The sequence below is a fragment of the Mycteria americana genome, chromosome Z (assembly GCF_035582795.1).
Source record: "Mycteria americana isolate JAX WOST 10 ecotype Jacksonville Zoo and Gardens chromosome Z, USCA_MyAme_1.0, whole genome shotgun sequence".
Taxonomy (NCBI): domain Eukaryota; kingdom Metazoa; phylum Chordata; class Aves; order Ciconiiformes; family Ciconiidae; genus Mycteria; species Mycteria americana.
Window position 1 is genome coordinate 15,991,506 of NC_134396.1, and position 13,786 is coordinate 16,005,291.

The 13,786-nt window shown below is 36.9% G+C and overlaps 1 protein-coding gene across 1 annotated transcript in view; it reads left to right on the forward strand.

Annotated features, from left to right (window-relative positions):
- The window catches only part of RNF180 (ring finger protein 180), an 80,803-nt gene that overhangs the window by 44,288 nt on the left and 22,729 nt on the right, over positions 1-13,786 (forward strand). Inside the window, exon 5 of the mRNA XM_075526709.1 lies at positions 13,508-13,733. Coding sequence (XP_075382824.1) covers positions 13,508-13,733 — 226 coding nt within the window. The remainder of the gene's footprint in view (positions 1-13,507; positions 13,734-13,786) is intronic.

The following is a 13,786-nucleotide window of genomic DNA, read 5'->3' on the forward strand; positions in this document are numbered from 1 at the left end:
CATCCTACTTTTTTAATCCAGGCAGAGAAATGTGAAATAGCAGATGTTCAGCTTGATTTTTCTGTTTCAGCATCCTGTCATTCCAAAGAAAAGCTTTAAACTCTCTGATCTTTTTTGGGGGGGTGGATTTTCATACTCGGTTTCTGAGAAGCTTTGTGAGAGACTTCACTAGAAGGAAAATCTGCAGTATTAAACTATAGCAGAGAGAAAAGATTGAAATTGTCAGAGGTCCTTATTCAGACCCCTCAAGGCTTTTGTAGGAAGGCTCATGAGAAATGTTGCCACCCTAAAATTTAAAATGGCCTTACTGTCTTCATAAATAACTTTTGGGGAAAATGAAGTAGGATTCAGTATGCTGCTTATACAACACATAAAATGCCTGTCTTGCATAAAATAACATCTGAATGTTGTTAATACCTGTTCAGGGAATGTAGTTTGCTCTGTATGAAATGAAATATTTATGGAAATGTATATGAAATTACTAATTATTACAGAAACGTGCATGTGTGCATATAAGAAATAAAAAATAAGCAATAATTTCTGCTCAGTTTATCAGACAGAAAAGATTTGGATAACAGCAGCTTAAATCAAGTATCTGGAAAGAGGATTTATTTAGGTATCACTATCCTGACAGCTGACTCCTTTGAAGCCATCCATGTTCAGCACTTTCAGACTGAGGCATCTAATGGTTAAATTTGAGGAAAACAAGCTTTTGCACAGTTTGGATTACTTTGGATAAGACTGAATAAAATACCAAGGAAAGAATGTAGTGCTTATTGCTGACAGTTGCCATCACAGAACCATAATTTATGATAAAATTTCTGATAAATTTTCTGATAAAATATCATAAAGAATAAGAGTTGAGGAGAGATTGGTTAATCAAATTGAGCATCTCGGTATTATTTGTCAGAAAAGCAATGTATGGAACAGTGGGATTGCATTTTGTTACTGCAGATCCACCTGGCTTTTTTTTTAAACAGTGCAGGATGAAATTCCAATGTCAGTCTCCGAAGGTTGCATGAAAAGAAGAAACAAAAGGACTTCTTTTTTCTATTGCTGCATGAAGACATCTGAAACACTTGTGTTTGGGTGGTTTATTGTTTTAATTTTGCATTGCAATGTCTACTACAGGTGGATTACAAACTGCAAGTTTTACTGAGTCAGAGTAACTATGTAATCAAAATGGAGAAAAAAAACTTGGTGCTTCTTGTTATTGATGACTCCTAGAGTCTTAAACTTAACTCATTATTTCTTTTCGTGAAGTGTCCCTTAAAGTATCATTTACAACTTAGACAAAATCCCCAGAAAGACAATACAAATTCTGTAGGAAATCAAACAGATTTTGACTTCTTGCAAATTTGTAGTAATGGAAGATCTACCATCAGTTTCCTGATTTTTTGAAGTAAAAACATATATTTATGTATTTCAGTGATTTGTTTGTTTTCATCTTAAGGAAAAGCTGTATATGATTTTTTCAAGTAATCCTGGCACTGCATAAGCAGTTAATTAAAAGATTAGATTCTGATGAAGTTAGGATTATTCAGTACCAATCTTACTATGTATAAAAAATTCAGCAACAATGATGAAATTATTACCTTTCCCCTAAGTTGCTCAGATATATTCTTCTTTGAAACCCTTTACTTATTGTTATTTTCCTTCAGTGTAAGTGAATGTTGTATTTTAAACACTGTTTAGAGATTGAGTTTATTTATGTAATCAATAATTAAATTGAGTTTAAGAAACTCGGCCAAGACGCTTTAAATAGGTGGCCTGATTGTTCTGATGATCACCCAGTTGCTCCATCCAGATGAGGAAACTTTTGAAAACTGGGACAATCATTTAATTGCCTAAATATAGTATTAGGTTCCTAATTTTAGGGCAATTTATTTTAAAGCAATTCATCTCACTAGGTGAATCCTTCTTTTACTGTAATATGTCACAAAGTGTGCCTCAATTGTGGAAACAGGATACTTGCAGATTCATAAATCTAGGGTGTCCTGTTTGTATCTTGATTTTGGGGTGAGGGGTAGGCGTGTCCCAGCCCAGTGAAAAGGACACTGTGGGCACCCAGCCCAGATGGAAGGATGTCACATTTGATAGGTGCCCAGCTGAAGGGTTAGGGTTGGGCATACTGTAATGTGCATCCAGGTGAATACAGATAGAGGCACAGTTAATTTATCTGGGGTAAATACCTCTTTTGAGTCATAGTTGTGATGGTTCTTACCTAAATTCTCTTCTATCTGATGAACAAAAGGCACGAACTTTCTCACTTCTGCCCCAGCGTGTGTTGGAAATCTGTGTTATTATTGTATTAATAAAATTTGGGTGATCATGTAGTCACCACAATTAATGACTGAAAGGAAGGTCATGCTTACATAATACTGCTAAGGAATTTGTGTAAAATTTATTTAAAGACATTTTTGAAAAAGCCTATGATGGGAGTTAAGTTAAGTAAACCCATCTTTCTGTCCAAAACAGTAGTACGTCTTCCATAACCATGTCTAGCAGCCAGAAACTCTGTGTAACTCTCATTGTGTTGATATTTTGAAAACTGTTAGCACAAAAATGTATGCAGTTACTGTGGACTGTATGAGCAGAGAGAACTGTAACTTGGAGCTGGCAAATCCCAGGAACAATGAGACTTCGGTAGGAAACTTAAAATCTGTAGATTGATGTTGTTATTTATAAAGCTGTGTTCCAGAAGTGGAGATACATTGAGTCATAAACAGTTTCTAAATGCTGTTCAGAACAGGAGAGGACGTCGATCTCTGACCAGCACTCTTCCCATGTTGTCTGCTCCACTTTCTGCTGTATAGTGCTGGGGAAGAGACCTATTTTAATGATAAGAGTAGGTGTTCTGCACAAAAGGGCCTTTTGTATGCTGTTAACTCAGATTGTGTCATGCATCACTGTAATTTGCTGTAGATTTATGCTAAACGGCAAGAATAATTTCGGATGTGTTGTTTGATATACTATGACTATATTTATGCAGAGCTGCAAAATACAGCAGCACTGTTCCAGACATTCTTTTACAGACATTTTGTTACGAGTATTTTCCCTAACAGAGTAATAGTATATACATTCACGCAAAGCCTAGAAGTAGAATGGAAAAATAAATGCATATAATTGTCTGTTATTTCAGTGCTGCAAATCTCTTTGTTAAAATTAAAAGATATGCTATTTTTACAGGTATAAAATTAATATTTCAACAGAAATATTTTATTGATTCTCTAGCTCTTTGTGTGTGTGAACTGACAGGACTCTGTCCTTTTACCATGTACCAGAACAACTACTAGGTTGTACTAGAGAGCAGTTTTACCCTTGTTGTACTAGAGAGGAGGACTCTTCACATGTAGATAGCAACTGCTTTCATCTAACTAACAGAACGCACTCTTTGTGCTTGCAGCTTGTTTACTTCTTCAGGACTATAATTTAACCTTCCAGTCCAAATAAGTCTGTAAACCTCAGCAGTATGTTTAGCACACGTGTTACTGCCAGTTCTACATCATTTCAGTTTCCAAAATGCAAAGATCTGTATTACCAAAAGGAGGAACAATACTCTTCTTTTTTTCCCTACAACTTCTGTAAAAAAAAGAAGTTGTAAAAAAAGAAAATATTTTATTTGCATGGAATTCACACCAGAAGGGCCAAGACAACCTTTTATCTGTTATTTAGGCACTGCACCAAGGCTCTAGGAGATTCATAGAAGTTTCTGCAGGCCTCTGTGAATGAATTTTTCTCATCTTTGTTTGAAATACTGGTTACAATAAAGATGAATGATTATTAATATTTGCTTTATTGTTAGGTGTAGTGACACTAATTGCTGTGCCTGGATGCTCTACTCTGCATATTTATTTTTGGCATGAAGCTTCATTGGCCAGCTTAGCTATAATACTCACATCATTCTCTTAAATGCCTGAATAATAATGTGTGTGTTTTATTAAATGCAAAATCAAAATAAAAATTAAGATAAGCTTGTAACATGGCACTTATTTCTTACATACTAGTTTAGGGGCGGCTATAAATATTAAACCATTAAGATGACTGTGGTTCAAGTACTTTGAGTAATATTTATTCCGGTGGCCTGTCTCTGAATTCATCTTGATAATTAAATTATTTTAATAGGAATAATACTTTATGATAAGTCAATGAAGTAGTTGCCATGATCTGCAAGAGATCTTCATAAAAGCTGTGTTTACAGATGTTCCTTAAACAATAAATATGATTCTCCTAAGAGAAATTTGCAAGAGGCTAATAATATCTAGAGCTGCCAGTTTAGATGTATATTTCAGAAGTTTAAAGGCTCAATTACTCCATAGAAGGAACTGCAGAGATTAACTAAGTTGCATAACAAAAAATGCTTAAATAATTTCAAATCCATCATAACAAGAAAACGAAATATATTATATAAGATGCTTGGAAGGAAACGGGATATGTGCATAATACCCATGTACAACATCTAGTACAAGGGATATTCAGTTCTGTGTGGCCAGTTTCAACCTGATTAAAACAGTATGAATCAGTAATACAATGAAATAGTCATTATTCTAGTTCTGTGAAGTGTCTACAGGAATAAAACGAAAAGATATTAGATAATTTTCTTCTCCTTTATCTGTTTTTCACTTCTTCCACAAAGTAAGCCTTTATCTCCTGACATAAGTAAGATTAAAGATCTGCTGAAGTAAAAATATTTCAGTGAGACAAATTGGTTAACTTGACATGTATCAAGGCATTTTATGAATTTATTTTTCTTAAGGTACCCTAGTTATGTCCTCAAATTGCCCTTTTACTTAAAAGAAATCATATTAAATAATGTTTGTTATTAACAGGCTACTGAGGTTATTACAGTTATGTAACTCTCAATTAATCTCTAACCGGAATCCTAAAAATTGCTCTATAATAATGTTCTTTAATTAATTTGGTAATTAATGAAGTGTATAAAAAGGACATGGTTCCTTGAACAATCAGAGTAAATAAATATACCCTGTAAAACTAAATTCATTCTGAGTAAGTAATGGTTTTTATTGTTTCTTTGTAATAGTTTTAGGTCTATGAAAGTCAGATATTGTCAGATTGCCTTGGTATTTTTTGAATATAACTGCTTCTCCAGAGAAGAAAAATGCAGGCTGAGCCTACTTAGACTCCAGTGAAGTGCCTGTGACGAGGATGGGCTTTATGTTCCGCGGAGTGCTGAATTAATCCAGCCATTTCAGTGCTAGTACTGCCTCTTAGTTAACTTCTGTCTGCAGCTGGGCTGTAATAGTTATACACTAATAAATAGTCTCCTGTAGGCTTTGCATTCAGTGTCTTATACCTACTCCATTAACTTACAGGCCATGAGATTAGCTATTTTGGAAAAAATAGCCTGCATATGTAGCCTGTAAGTGGTGGAGAGTTTATCACATTGATAATCCATTTAAATTGTTATTGTTCTAACTTCAAATTTGTGGGTTATTTTCAGTTTGAAGTGTTAATTGCATCTGTAAGATGTGGCATCATATTATTCCTTTTTATGGTAGATTTTAAAAAACCAAGTTGATTGAATTCCTTTGTCTTCCGTTGTAGGATGTATTTTAGGCTTTTATATGTTTTTGTGGTGCCCTCTCTGGTTTTCAATGTCAATTTTAAATGGTAGATGTTCAAACTTGGGTATGTTATTCTAGAAGAGATCTTGGTAACAACCTTTACAGAACTTCAGGAGAGCTTTTAAAAGCAGTCTATGTAGGCAGCAAGAGAAGAAATTCCTTTTGGACAAGCATAAGCTATATTCTTCCAATGGTTTTTCTATATCCACATTTACCCTGTGGTTATGAAGGTGTCCTGGCATTCAATACTTGAAGAATTTTTTGGCCTTACAAGGCTCCACAGAATTGGCAGGTTTTTCATTTCCCTACATCTTCCATTGGTGAGGCCTCTGCTCTGCCAATGATGTGAATGGCCTCATCAAAGGGGCAACATTACATGGGTTGCATGAAATGCATAATTCCTTGGCTCTGGACACTTGACTTCTTGCTTACTAGTCATAAGGAATAGTTTCCAGTACAGCTGCTCCAGATGGTGTTTGTAAGCACTGAAGCAAGGCCCTGTGTCCATGCATATCAGTTGCTCAGCTCCTAGTTCCCAGTTATCCCAAGTGTTTCCATCTGGGACCAAAAAAATTGTCTCCTTTCCTATCTCCTTCTTTATGGTTCAACAATATCTTCAAGCTAACTCTTCCAGGCGAGCATGTGAGAAGACTTATTTATATTTCAGGGTGCACAACACAACATCTTTTAACTCCTGAGAAGAGGAGTGAACTCAGAACAATTCTCAAAGATTTGTTGACTGTGCACAGCCTTGTCAGCACCTTTTATCCTTCCTCCAAACTGTGTCTTATTGCACCTGAACAAAAGAAAACAGTACTACTGCCAGCTCACACATTAGGGTTCATAACTAACAAGCATCATTTGCTGTCTGTGAGCATCTCATCTTCAGGCTATTGGCTCACTGTTTTAATCTCTAGTGTCTTTTCTGTACATGATCCAATTTTTCTGCATGCATTTTAATTTGTAGCTAACAGACTTGGACCTTCTAATGACTCACCAGTGATTTGTATAAAGGCAGTCACCTAGTCAAGTCCAGATAGCATGGTGCAGAACTTCACGAGATTATCATAGCTGAGCAGGTTGGCAATAGTACAAAGTCACAGTAGGCAAGTACAAGAAATTCTAATGCATATTAGAGAAAATAAATTCATTAACCAGACAAGTTATGATGAGTTGTACTTGTGAAGTGCTCAGATTCTAAAATAATAGACTGGATCTTAGGCAGGAGTATGATAAATTAATAGAGTTATTGACGTGGTTCTGTTTGTAGCATGTGGAATGTTTGGATACAGTAAACATTAAAGCGTGATACTTCATTTTCTCAACTGTGGCCTGTGCATAATAATTCAGTAAACTTTAACTAGATAAGAAATTTAACTTGTCTGTGTTGTTCACTATGAGATCATTCAGGATCAAGAAAAGATGGTAGTAATACTATTGTAGCCATCATTACCTAAAGACAGAAACAGTTCAAGAATGATAGAGAGAAGTTAGTATGTGTACATATATTTGATTAAAGAAATCAAATAAAGCATATTTGATTAGGCAAACTGCTTGAGTGTGGAAAAAACAAAGTTTGGAGAGTCAAAAAGTCTTTTCAGGTCTGAAAAGCAGTAGCCCTCATGAATAACCATGACCTCAGAATGACCTTTGATAACTCAAATAGAAAGGGAAAGGGAATTAGAGTGTTAAGGAGCATATCTTCTCTGAGAAGCAGGAAGATAGGTAATTTTCTCTGGAACATGGAAGAGGCTAACTGTTGAGAATGTTCTGATTTTCACTTTCATTGTTTATTCTGTTCATTTACTGTTGTCTCTTTAGAGCTCCATATACAAAAAGTATAGGTGTCCTGTCAGTAGTTGCCTTAGAAGCCTTGGGCTGCAAAGCACTTAATCACACATGATGAACAACTCCACTGTCTAAAGCTACTTCTAAATGATACAGGATAAAAAAAGAAAATACACTGGTAGCTTTAAACAAAAGTTCTATAGAAGAATAATGAAGAAAATGTCCTTCAGTTGTTTCCCCTTGAGCAATTTATCCAACCCAAATGCAGCAGAGAGGGTCTGAATGGAGGATGTGGCAGTAGGCTCCAGAGAGCTGCGTAGGCTGCTTTGCTCTGCTTTGAAGTTTTTGGCTTGCCTTTGGATTTTTCTGAAATATTGTATGGGGAGAAATTTAGACTGTGGGACTTAAGACTGAATTATTGATTTGTACAGATATTGAAGCCGTGGGCATTGGCACCTCTGCCCTATTATGATTTATATGTTTCAAGCTCAGGTTTGCCCGACACCTGAAAAGATGCCCTTTTGCATTCATCATACCAGTCAACCAAAACAGAGTACTCAAAGGCTTAAAACCCTGGTAGACCTTATGGTGTGATTTGGAAGAACTTCTGCTAGTTTAGCTAGTAAAGATTTTTGGTAGGGTTTTTCCTACATTTTTAAATTGGGCTTGAATTTCTTTTCTGACTTTGCTTTCAAAACTCCATAAAAAGTCACAAATTTAGTCTGCAGAAATTAGGCTAGATAGTTTCTGTTCAAACCAACAAAGCACCTGCAGAGTTTCCCATACTGATGGCACTCATTTCAGTCTTTCTACTCAATCTAGCTGTCAATCTTTATGAAATTTTCAGGAAGCCAATATACCTGAGGTCACAAGCTCAGGCTGTGTCAGATTTGGCTACAATTGACTAACGGGTTCAAAAGCTGTTGTGTGATGACCTGACAGATGGATAGACATGGCACTGCCATAATCTGCATTTCTGTTGGAAATCAGGCTAAACCCACTGATTAATTTTTTCCAGCAGCAACCAAGAATTATTTATTTCTTTTTGATCCATTTCTGTACAAAACAGGATCTATATTCATTCTTTCAAACTTTTTCACACCTGGAGTGTATGATTCTGATTATATGGTACAACTGAAGGCTTAAAGTCTATTTTAGAACTGCAAATCGTTGTAGATTTATTTATGTACAGCTTACAAATAACATGGAACAGATTACCAAGAGGCAGCTTCCAAGAGAACAAAGGAGAACATGCATACTGCGCTCTTTCAAAATGTGAGGTATGCGAATGTGCAGTAAATGTGGTCTTCCTCCTGGTTTGTAAGGGTGAAAATGTGGCTTCTTGAGGATCCCACACCACTGTTCCCCTTTTGAGGTAGTTTGAGGTACTGTTCATGTAAGAGAACAGTAAAGGAGTTGCCTCCACAAAGAAACTACAGTTTTATCCACGTTTACATTAAACATACAATGACAGAAAGAATTTTTTTCCCCTCCTAACCAATCTATGTAACATCTAATGGAATATGTATTCTGATCACCACATATGTCAATATCTTTTGGTAAGGAATTACTGAAAAAGATTATCGTTGTCCAGTGGAGCATGTAGTCACTGTTATAAGTACAGTCTGGAATGGGATCTCCACAGTTTCATGGCAAGGAAGAATAACCTTTCTCTTAAGAGAACTTTTGGATGTATATGATGGGCCACACACTAATAATGCATCTGTCTTGTTTCCCAAGTCTCTGTTCCACAGGTCTCTCCATCACTCTCACACAATTTTCTGCACCGTCTTGTGCTATTTAATGCCCAGCCATTTCATGTACACATTACTGCTCAGGCCAGCATCTCATACTGCTAGGTGTTTCTCTAGTCCTCCATACTGCACAGCACTGTGCTGCTTAGCACATCCCACACTATACAGATTATTTTTCATTCTTAGTACCACAACGCTGCAAAGCACCCCCCTGAAAATGGCATGGCCATGCTGAATGCCTTATCTCTGACTCTGCTTTCACAGTAATTTCATTTAGATGGAGAAAGAGAGTCCATGGCATTCTTCTATTTGAACTCCTGGTTAGCAGAAGAATGTAGCCCTATGAGGCATTTAGATTCTTCTGCTGCTGTCATTTCAGGGCAAGTTATTGGCACAATTATTATGCACTAATAGTAAGTCAACTACTAGTTAACTTGGAGTTGTGTTTGCATTGACAAAGAATACACAGGTATCTTTAGGCTTTCATTCTTCTGTTTAATAAGTGAAATATATGGAAAACTTTCTCTAATGTTTACTTAACTTCAAGGCCTTTTAAAAAATTCCACCTTTGATCATTAATCTTTGCTGGGTTAATATTTCTATGAAATACAGTTTTACGTATTTTTTCCAAGTTTTATTTGAGGCATCTATCTTTACAAGATAATCATGTGAAGTATGGAACTGATTTTTTTCATGGTCATCATTCCCTTTAACTGTGGACATTTTTTACTTTACAAAGCATTCTAAATTGGTTAGTTTAAAATGAAGGGGGTTGCAAGGTTTTTTTCATAGTTGGGCATCTTGGGGCAAATGTTATATGTGCTTTATTTAGTTTTATCACTGTTCTGATCATACTCACAGATTTTACTCTGAACCTCCTTTTACTGGTACCATACATACAGAATCTTTTCTTGTTAGTGTCTACGTCCACTAGTTCTAGGTCCTTCACATGATTACAGGTAAATCTTACATTAAATATCATGTTATTCATTGGTGCATGTGTTCTCTCTCAATGTGGGACTGAAACAAATACTTTCATATAGTCCAGCCAAACTATGTTAGACTCCTTGTTAGTTAACATAATAGGCTTTTCAAGCCGAAGTTGGTCCCCTGTTCCTCTTTTTTTCCATCAACATCCTTCTGCCATCCAACCAGTAAAATATCAGGGGTTACCATCAGGTGATACAGTCAGTATTAGCAGTTCCCAAGTGACTTGGGAAGATGGAAACTTTTGAAGGCTCTTACCTTTCTTTCATTTCTTAGGAGTAATAGTTTTGCTTTCAAGGTTTTCCTGTTTGTATTTGGCAATCTTATACTCCCATCACTGTCCTTGATGTCTACATGGCCTTTCTCAATTTTGTCTTTACTATAATTCTGCAAGAACAACATTCTGGTTTATGCTTGTAAAGCTCTCAAACACCAAAGCTCTGGCTCTAGTCGGAACATACAGGCACTGCTTAATTGCAAACGAAAAATAATACCTATTTAAATTATTGTGCATTAGCTTGTTTCATAAAGAAGTGGCTCTGATTTTAGCTTTGCAGTACTAAAGGATGCCATGTGCCTAGATACGTCTTTTGAGAAGGGGCACAAAGCTATAGAAAAGACAGCCCTTCCTCTGATTGACTAAGCAAATTACTCGTAACTAAAGTCTAGTTTACACATTAGAATAATTTTGATCTTCTTTCTAATTGCAGTTGGCTCTGAGATTCTCCTGTCTGTGGCTCTTACTGTGATTACAAACCTATCTCAGAACCAACCATTATCCTTGAGTCCTCAAGCCACTTTGCCTCTAGCTCCCTTATTTACTTGATTGGCTCATGGAAGATGTTTAACTTGCAGCCAATGAGACAGGCAGCTCCTCTATACACATTGTGTATTTCCTTTCCGATCAGTGCTCATCAAAACCATCCAGCAAAAGTTTGCTCCCCCAACCCATCTTTTGATTTTGTACCAGCTTTTAATTATGATTTTGTCCTTACACAGAACCACAGAATCATAGAATCATTTAGGTTGGCAAAGACCTTTAAGATCATTGAGTCCAACCGTTACCCTAACACTGCCAAGTCTACATGGCTGGGTTGGAGAGGGTTGTTATTGTCACAGTGTATTAGTGTTTCCTAATTTCTGCTGAAGTAATCTCTGTCATGTATTAAGCTGAGACTACTTTCCTTACCTTCTGTGCGAAATTATTTCCCACTTTTTGTCAAATAAACAGTATTATGAGGCTTCCTTCATTCTAAAATTACCTAGCTGTAATCAACTCTCAATCACCTTTTGCAATTCTGTTCTGGTGCGGGTTGTCTGTGCTGTAAGTGCAGAGACAGCCTGGGTTAAACAGTGTTATTGATTAATTGTAACACAGTGCTGCTCTAAGACTCCTGCCTACAGCATGGAGCTAGAAATAATAGTCCCACTTGTTACTGCCTGGGACTAGCTTCTATAGATGCTAGAGAAGCTAGAAGCTAGTGCCAGCCAGACCTACACTGGCTGCTTGTCAGTACAGCCTAGTTACCTCTGCAGCAAATTTCAGGACACACTAAAGTTTTCTGGGCCCATTTCAAGTCTGGTGTGGAGAAAATCAAGCTGGAGTAATAAGTGCCGAGATAAGTGCTACAAGAGCCACACAGTTATGGATACTTAGGGTTGCACAAGAGCTTATGTTTGGACACAGTGCTAAACCCAAACTGTCTCCATGCATTTGTGTCACAGCACGCCAGAATTTATAAGTCCTCTTGGCTCCTGGTATTCTGGAAAGTGCGATGCGAAGGCTGAGCCAGACTGGCAGGACAAGTGCTTATCCAGAACTGATAAATTGTGGGGAAATACTTCTGCTCTGTATTTTTAAATGCATTCCACAGTACCCATAGTGTTAGGGCTTATTCATTATTTGCAGTGTTCAGTATCCCAGGCAGAAGAGGACTGACTATAATGAGAGACAAAAGAAATCCAAACCGGTAAGCCATACATGTAATCATCTCTGAAACAGATCTAGACTCCCATCTCTACAGTAGGCACAAAATAACAATTGTCATTAATATTTGGTATACCAGTATCAGGCAGTGGTTTTCTGCCATGGTCTATGAGTGTCAAAAGTGCCCTGTGTAACACACAGCTAGTGGGTATGCAAATTAGATGCAAATCAAGCAGCTGCTCTAGCACAGAGTAGTATTTATTGGGTAGAAATGCATCAACAGGTGCACTTAATGTCAGTAATAGGTGTCTGGAAGGACTTGCAGGACTAGTGTTGCAGGACTAGCAGAGAGGTAGGTACAGAGCAGTGGCTGAGCAAGGGGCATGAGGGTATGAAGTATGGATAGTGGAGCTTGCAAGAAGTCACTGATACTACAAAGCAGCTTAGAATTAAGACACTTAAAGTGAGATCATTAGGTATGGATTGGGAGTTTACAACAAGGGGCATGAGAGAAGAGTTTTGACACTCAGCAGTGTCTGACACCCTCCTCTGTCTTGGTTCTTTCCTGGTGGGTCTCTTGGATATTGGACTATGTTGGGTTCTGTTAGCTGTGAAACAGACAGGATGGATAGAGGAGCTAGAGCAAAGTCAGTGTCTCTTGTGTGGCTCCCATAGAAATGAAAAAAAAAAATTTTTTTTTATTTAAGCCAAAACTCCTGGATGCTGTTAGTATAAGATCTTCAGACTACATGGAAAGGTTTAGTCATCTTACAAGAGCAAAGCAGGAACCTGGCAATATATACAAGTTGTTAACTCATATGGCATGTACGCCATTTTGGAAGTCCAGCCCTGTCCCCCTACAAATATATAAATGTAAGGAAATTCGGACCATATGTGCTGACAGAAACAAGCAGTTACCAAAGATGTTAGGGGTTCCTAGACTTCCTACTTTAAGGTTTAGATTCTACACTGTAGTAATAAAGCTGTGGCTTTTTTCAAACTGTGGGTCATTATTCTTGCTGAAACATGCCCTTCACAAATTACCTTTCAAAGGCAGAACAATCCACAGGTTATTTTTTGAAATTTTTGTTATGTCTTGCCTTCTTGGCAAAGTAACCAGGTATTTTGGTAATAAAGTTACAAATAAATTGTTAAAATTCATTTTTAAAGAAGAAATCTGATTATAGTACAGTTTTACTCAGCCTTTTTGGTTTTTTTATTTCCTTCTTTTACTGTCTTATATGATTTTTGTTCTTTCCCACAGAGTGCTTGTTGTGACATTCCTGTCTTATCAGTATGTTTCATCATCTCATTAAAAGTAACCTGTATTAAAAATTAAGAATATCATCAATGTGTACCAACTTCTTAAGCTTTATTTAAAGTCACCTTCCTGCCGATTGGTTTATCCAAAATAGTTATGAGCTGAGCTGTGAAAAGGTGTTTCCTTTTTCTTTTTCTTCTTGCAGACTGCAAATGAGAACCTGCATACAGACGATGAGCATGAACTCAGAGGAGATAAAGAAAGCTATATCTGTGCAGTGTGCCTGGATGTTTATTTCAATCCTTACATGTGCTATCCATGCCACCACATCTTTTGTGAACCTTGCTTAAGGATGCTTGCCAAAGACAATCCAGCCAGCACTCCATGTCCACTGTGTCGCACTACAATTGCCAGAGTTTTTTTCCAAACAGGTATAAAAATGAAAGCTTTTACATACAGAAAAATATTTGTAGCTTTCCTTCCT